The 7098-nt window shown below is 44.0% G+C and overlaps 1 protein-coding gene across 1 annotated transcript; it reads right to left on the bottom strand.

Annotated features, from left to right (window-relative positions):
• Positions 1-753: 753 nt before the first annotated feature.
• Positions 754-1263, bottom strand: LOC137649291 (uncharacterized). The gene has a single exon (XM_068382277.1). The coding sequence runs from the start codon at positions 1261-1263 to the stop codon at positions 754-756; it is 510 nt and encodes a 169-aa protein (XP_068238378.1).
• Positions 1264-7098: the final 5835 nt, after the last annotated feature.

The following is a 7098-nucleotide window of genomic DNA, read 5'->3' as shown; positions in this document are numbered from 1 at the left end:
GAAGGCTGGTATTCTGGCAGGGGATATGCAGATTTTAGGCGATCAATGGAGAGACTTGTCTTCTTCGCCACGCATGCTAATTAAGAATACTTTCTGCGTACAATGGGTCACGAGGAAAGGACCCGTGTAAGGGACGTTACTGGTGGCCTGCTAGTGTTGTTGCTCAGGAAAACAGGTATTGCTGAGTGTAGATCTATCAGTATGTGTTACTTAGCTGAGGGCTCATAAGTCTGGCAGGAAGGAGTAAATTTTCCCACAACATGAAGTAGGCACTGGAGATCATCGGAGGAGGTTGTAAACAGGTGAAATTCGGCAGGGACAACGAACGGATCGCTATACACCATTTTAGCTCCCGAGACATCCAGGGCATCTTTAGGAGGGGTTCTTAATCCTAGGAGGACTCAGGGAAGCTGAGTAAACCAGTTGGAGTCTTTGCAGCGGGACATCAAAGCTGCTTTGAGGGTGCTATGAAAACGTTCAACCATTCCGGTGTCATCAGGGTTGTCTGATATAGGGGGATTTCCAAGAGATTCGCTAATGTCAGAAGTAACATGCTCAGGGATACTAAATCCCTCTATCCACCCACAGAGTCAGGCTAATGGACTTGAGGCAGATGTCGTAGTTTCCATGGGAAGGGCTTCAGGCCAACAAGTGGAGCAGAGAGCCATCTTTCTTCAGTATGGTGTGTAAGGGTGATGACCATGGGCTTATGGTCTTTTGGCAAAGACCCATTTCTAACATTTTGGCGGGCGTTTATTTAGTGGCTGCCAAACAATCCTTTGCCAAATACTGGATTCTGGCAAAAGCTAGGGTTGCCGTCATCTTTATATGGTGACAAATACCATGTTTGGCGAGAACCGTGGACGTTTGCCAAAATTCTGGACAGAAGACTTCCGGGTATGCCATGAGTAGGTGAGAGTAGACATCCGTGTGTGCACTGATGGGGAGAGCAAGGTCAAAGGGGGCTGGTTGGAGAGGTATTGAAAAGCAAAATTCAGCGTTTAATAGCCATCGGTGAACACCATCCACCAGGAGCTGATAAGGTGAGAGGAAATTCGCACCGAGGATTGGCAATGGGACGTCGGCAACGAGAAACTTCTGGTGATATTTGACGCTTCTAAACGATAATGTGAAGCTCTTGTAACTATGGGTGGGGATTCCAAATACATTGGCAGCTTTAGACAGACTACGTCTTGTCCTGGAGAGTGGCCTTGGCAGAAGAGAACAGCAAGCCCCTATGTCTATCAAAAATTGCATGTCCATACCTGCATCATGTAAAAAGAAAAGATTAGTAATGGTAGGCCACTGTCGCAAGCGATGCCCTACTTACACGTTTTTTTGTCCACGGACAACCATTCGCATGTTTCTTCGCAGCAGCCCAGAATCTGGAGTGGTAGTAGCATAACTGCGACCGATGAGCACCAGTAAGTGGCTGGGGAGGTCATTGGTTGGGGCGTAAGCGAGGTATGGTATATGTGGGTGGTGGATGGCTTTGTCGCTACTCTGGCACGTCACATGGTAGGCATCTGTGTTCTACCTCTTTCACGCCAGCTTCAGTCAATGTTTAATGGTTGTCCACTTTGTTAGGAGTGGAGGCGTTGATGGAGGTCTTTGAAGGTGGTGAAGTGGCTGTACATAAGGGCATCGACTTTGGTCATTAGGTCCTTCATGGGGAAAATGTAGTCATCGGGGATGGCAGCGCATACAGGTTCGAGTAGGCGCCATACCATTCACTTCAAGAGGAGAGCCGTCGGCTACAGGTTGCAGGGTGAGAGAAGCCTTTTGGTCTCTCAATGGTTGTTGGGAGAGCTAAAAAAGTCTGGTTATGCGGACGGCTGGCGATGGTGAGTACTGCTTTAGAAGGTAAGTTTGAGGGCTTCGTACACTGTTGAGTTGTCCCCTTGGTCACAAAGCCAATCTTATATTCCCAAGGAAATAACATAGTCGGCTTGTGCTTGACTGAGTCACGCCCTTGATGCGAAACTGGACTTAGCATACCGGCGTACTGAATCCAGGCGAATGCTTCTCCGCTGTAGAAGGACTGTACTTTCAAGGGTGTGACGTTGATAGTAGATTCAGTGTCGGAGGGCGGTATCATCAAACTGTAAGATACAGCAGTGAGGGGGAAGGCGGAAGGGAGCTGGACACTCGGTGGTCACTAATGTGTGAGGGGCCAGTTAGGTGATAACTTATGCCAGGCTGACACTTGCACGACTTTTTGCCACAAATTTGTCGTGGCAAGTCGTGACATTTTGTGACATGAACTGGGAGGTTCCCGCACCGTTCACGACGAGTTCACGCATAGTTCACGATGAGTTCACGAATGCGTGCCTGTTCATGTTGACATTGACACAAACTGCCACGACGAGTTCACGACGAGTTCACTCATAGTTTGCGCACTTCCCGCCTTGGCACAACGAGTTCACGCAATTCGGATGGTGTCGTGCCGACTTGGCCACGCCATATAAAAACGGAGCTTCTCCAACCCGAGGACAGTCTTGGATTGGCTGTGGAAGAGACAACAATGCTTACTGTCAGAGACACCATTGCAAATAGGAGAAGATACCTATACCTGGCAGCTGCTCTAGCCATTGTTGGAGAGCAGCAGAAAAGTCTGGCAGAGGAAGAAGAGAAACAAAAGGCAACCCCACCTCGAAGAAAAATACAAAGGAAAGTGTGGGTCAGTGAATGGTTAACCAGAAGGCACGAGTTTGGACAGTATGACAGTCTATTGACTGAACTCCACAAGGAAGATCAAAGGGGCTACAAAAATTACCTCAGAATCACACCTGACCTGTTCCAAGAGATGGTTGAGAAGTTAACCCTTCACCTGCAGAAGCAGTCCACCTTCATGAGGGAACCCCTTCAAGTTGGACTCAAGCTGGCTGTCACCCTCCGCTTTTTAGCCACTGGAAATTCCTATCAAAGTCTGCAGTACAGCTTCAGGGTTGAAGCAAGTACCATCTGCAAGTTCATACCCGAGGTGTGTAAAGCCATCATCGCGGTCTACGAGGACGAAGTGCTGCGCTGCCCCAAAACTGAAGAGGACTGGAAGGAAGTTGCTGCCAGGTTCAGCTCCAGATGGAATTACCACAACTGTCTGGGGGCTGTGGACGGAAAGCACATCGCCATAAAGAAGCCACGCAATGCTGGCTCTTACTACTACAAATACAAGGGCTTCCACAGCATTGTACTGATGGCAGTGGCAGATGCTACCTACAAGTTCCTCTATGTGGATGTTGGGGCAGAGGGTGGTGGTGTGTCAGATGGAGGAACATGGAGCAACTGTTCCCTGCATGATGCTGTAGAAGACAACAGAGCTGGAGTGCCTCAACCAGAACCACTCTCTAATGATGACCATCCAGTGCCCTATCACTTCTTAGGGGATGATGCCTTTGCTCTCCGAACCTGGATGATGAAACCATACTCCCATTGGTCACAAGTCTTACGAGAACGCATATATAGCTACAGGTTGTCTCGTGCCCGACGTGTCGTGGAGAATGCCTTTGGAATTTTAAGTCAAAGGTTCCGTTGCTTCTACACGACGATGCAGCAGAACGCCGACACCATCAACCTGATCACCATGTGTGTCTGTGTCCTGCACAACTTCATCCTCATCAGATACCCACACGCAATTTCAGAAGTGGATTACGAAGATCCGGACACACATGATCTGATCCCTGGTGGATGGAGGACTGAGCAACACCTGCAGGGGCTGGTGCCTCTAACCGGCCATCATACCCAGAAGGATGCAAAGGATCAGCGAGACTACCTTTCACATTACTACATGTCCCCTGCTGGTGCTGTCCCTTGGCAAGAAAGAATTGTAGTAGCTCCATGAGCTGCATCCAGAGTTGTTCCATTTTTTAAATAAAAGAAACATATCTTTTTCGTGTGTGTTTTTTTTTTGTTGCCCTCTGTTTTTTTAAATAAGAAAGCATTTGATTTACATTAAAACAGCAGACATCAAATATGTTCAAGTATCACAGTCCAATTATTTTCAAATATTTACAATTGTCTCATCTCATCTCAGTCATTGTCCTTGCTGGTATTTTTTTTTGCCCTTTATTTTTTTGTTTATTTTTCTTCCCTTTTTGTTTTGTTTTCTATTTTTTTTTCGTGTTCAATTTGTTTCACTTTATTTAAAGGTTATACAGAAAAATAAGTGTTTTGAAAAAAGAAAGCATTTTATTTATATTAAGACAGCAGGCATCAAATATGTACAAGTATTACAGTCAAATTATTTACAAATATTTACAAGTGTCTCATCTAATCTCACTCATTGTCCTTGCTGGTATTTTTTTATTTGCCCTTTATTTTTTGGTTTATATTTCTTTCCTTTTTGTTTCGTTTTTTAATTTTTTTCGTGTTCATTTTCTTTCATATTATTTTAAGGTTATGCAGAAAAATAAGTGTTTTGAAAAAAGAAAGCATTTTATTTACATTAAAACAGCAAACATCAAAAGATTTTGGGTTTATTTGACTTTCTTTTTTGTTTTGTATTTTATCTTTTTTCGTTTCCATTTTCTTTAACTTCATTTTAAGGTTATAGAGAAAAATAAGTGTTTTGAAATAAGAAATATTATTTACACTAAAACATAAACATCAAAATTTTTTTGGTTTATTTGTCTCTCCTTTTTGTTTTGTATTTTATTTTTTTTCGTTTCCATTTTCTTTAACTTTATTTTAAGGTCATAGAGAAAAATTAGTGTTTTGAAAAAGGAAAGCATTTTATTTACTTTAAAACAACAGACATCAAATATGTACAAGTATTACACTCCCGTTATTTACAAATATTTACAAGTGTCTCATCTCATCTCATTGTCCTTGCTGGTATTTTTTATTTGCCCTTTATTTTTTGGTTTGTTTTTCTTTCCTTCTTTTCGTGTTCATTTTGTTTCACTTTATTTTAAGGTTATACAGAAAAATAAGTGTTTTGAAAAAAGAAAGCATTTTATTTACATTAAGACAGCAGACATCAAATATGTACAAGTATTACAGTCCAATTATTTACAAATATTTACAATTGTCTCATCTCATCTCAGTCATTGTTCTTGCTGGTATTTTTTTAGCCCTTTATTTTTTGGTTTATTTTTCTTTCCTTTTTCTTTTGTTTTTTATTTTTTTTTGTCCATTTTATTTCACTTTATTTTAAGGTTATACAGAGTGTTTTGAAAGGTTATACAGAGTGTTTTGAAATAATAATTCATTTTATTTACATTAAAACAGCAAACATCAAAAATGTTTTTGGTTTATTTTTCTTTCCTTTTTATTATTTTTTCGTTTCCATTTTCTTTCTCTTTATTTTAAGGTTATAGAGAAAAATAAGTGTTCTGAAATAAGAAATAATTTTATTTACATTAAAACAGCAAACATCAAATATGGACAGTTATCACAGTCCAATTATTTACAAATATTTACAAGTGTTTTGAAATAAGAAAGCATTTTATTTACATTAAAACAGCAAACATCAAATATGTACAAGTATCATAGTCCAATTATTTACAAATATTTACAAGTGTCACATCTCATCTCAGTCAGTGTCCTTGCTGGTAGTTTTACTGCTGCGTGGGGATGCCTCCTGGACTGGTGGGGTGTTGAGTTCCTTGGAGGTGTAGAGGGGTGAGGGTGACATACCCTCTTCCAAGTTGCTCTCGACGGACCTCGGGGTCAGGACCGGGAAACTGAGTGGTGTCAGAGGGGTCTTGAATGTGGCTGAGAGCGACGACAATGAAGGTGTTGGTGAAGGAGCCTGGACAAGGGTGGGTGACGATAATGAAGTTGATGGTGAAGGAACCTGGACAAGGGTGGCTGACGGTGGAGGTGGCATCCCTGGTTGCCACTCTGGTACGGGGCCAGGAAGACTGGCCTGAATACTGTGGTGACTGGGGCGGCATCCAGGATGGATGACTGGATGAACGATGCTGCTGCTGCTGCTGCTGCTGCTGCTCTGGTGGTGCCTGCGAGGTTGCTGGTTGAGGTGGATGTCAGAACTGCTGCTGCTGAGGGGGCTGCCAAGGTTGCTGCTGCTGTGGGCCTGGCCAGGTCATCATGATTGGCTGTTGATGTGGCTGCTGGAAGACCTGACGCCGCTGCCTGTAGTAGTGTACAAGGTTGAGGCAGTCTATCTGGAATTCATGCCAGTAGTCCTCTGGGATGGCATGCATGTGGCCTTCCAGCAGGCACGAAAAATCGTGAACGATCTTGTGCTGGCCGGTGAACGAAGTCCCCAAGGAATCTGCTTTGGACATGATCTGAAACATACAAACATTGTTACAATTTAGTACAGCATTTCAATGCAACATGTTGCACATTCTATGTCAAAAACAATGGATGAAACTGGAATACAATCTTCATGTAGACATTGGGATTCTCACATTTTTCACTACAGTACTGATGTCCTTGTGGGACACCCAGGTGTCGCTGGATGTGGTGTCTGTTGTTGGGCTAGACCGCTTCCCCTTGCCCTTGTCCTTCCAGTTGCTAGCAGATGCTTGGCTGTGGGAACCTGTGGACCTCACTTCATCATCGTCTCTGTCGCTGACCGTCACTGCACCTGACTCTGAGCCAGCAAACTGCTCACTGGGGACTGTCTCTCCCCGGACGATGTGTTGTATGAGGAAAGACCATGTCTCCATGATCTGCTCCTCACAGGCACTCCTTTGGGGCTGGCCAGCTCCACTCTTCTTCTCCTTCTTCAAAACCTTCCCAACCCTGGTCCTCAAGTTCTCGTAACGCTTCTTGCATTGGGCACCAGTGGCAGGAGGTTCCATCTGCTCTCCAAGTTGTTCCACCGGCTGTTCTTGGCTACCACGTTGATCCACTCCTTGTGCTTCTTGTCAAACAGCATGGGGTTCTCCTTCACAAGGTTGGCCAACCTAGTCTCCGCTTCTTCTGTTCAGTGGTAGTCAGGGATTTCTTTCTTCGACATCCGGACCCGCTTCTTCTGCTTCATCTTGTCCTCACTGGATGGCTGTCTCTGGCTTGTATCGTGCTGTGTCTCCGGGATCACGAGATCGAGACTTGATATTGATTAATGAGGAGAATTATCTCTATCAGTGGTGTCTGCCTCTAGCCTGTTGGCTTCTGGCCATCTCC

Source organism: Palaemon carinicauda, chromosome 11 (assembly GCF_036898095.1).
Source record: "Palaemon carinicauda isolate YSFRI2023 chromosome 11, ASM3689809v2, whole genome shotgun sequence".
NCBI lineage: Eukaryota > Metazoa > Arthropoda > Malacostraca > Decapoda > Palaemonidae > Palaemon > Palaemon carinicauda.
This window is presented reverse-complemented; position numbering and strand designations above follow the sequence as displayed.

Excerpts from the sequence above, each read along its gene's own strand:
- LOC137649291 (XM_068382277.1), bottom strand. The coding sequence starts at position 1,263 with ATGGACATGCAATTTTTGATAGACATAGGGGCTTGCTGTTCTCTTCTG.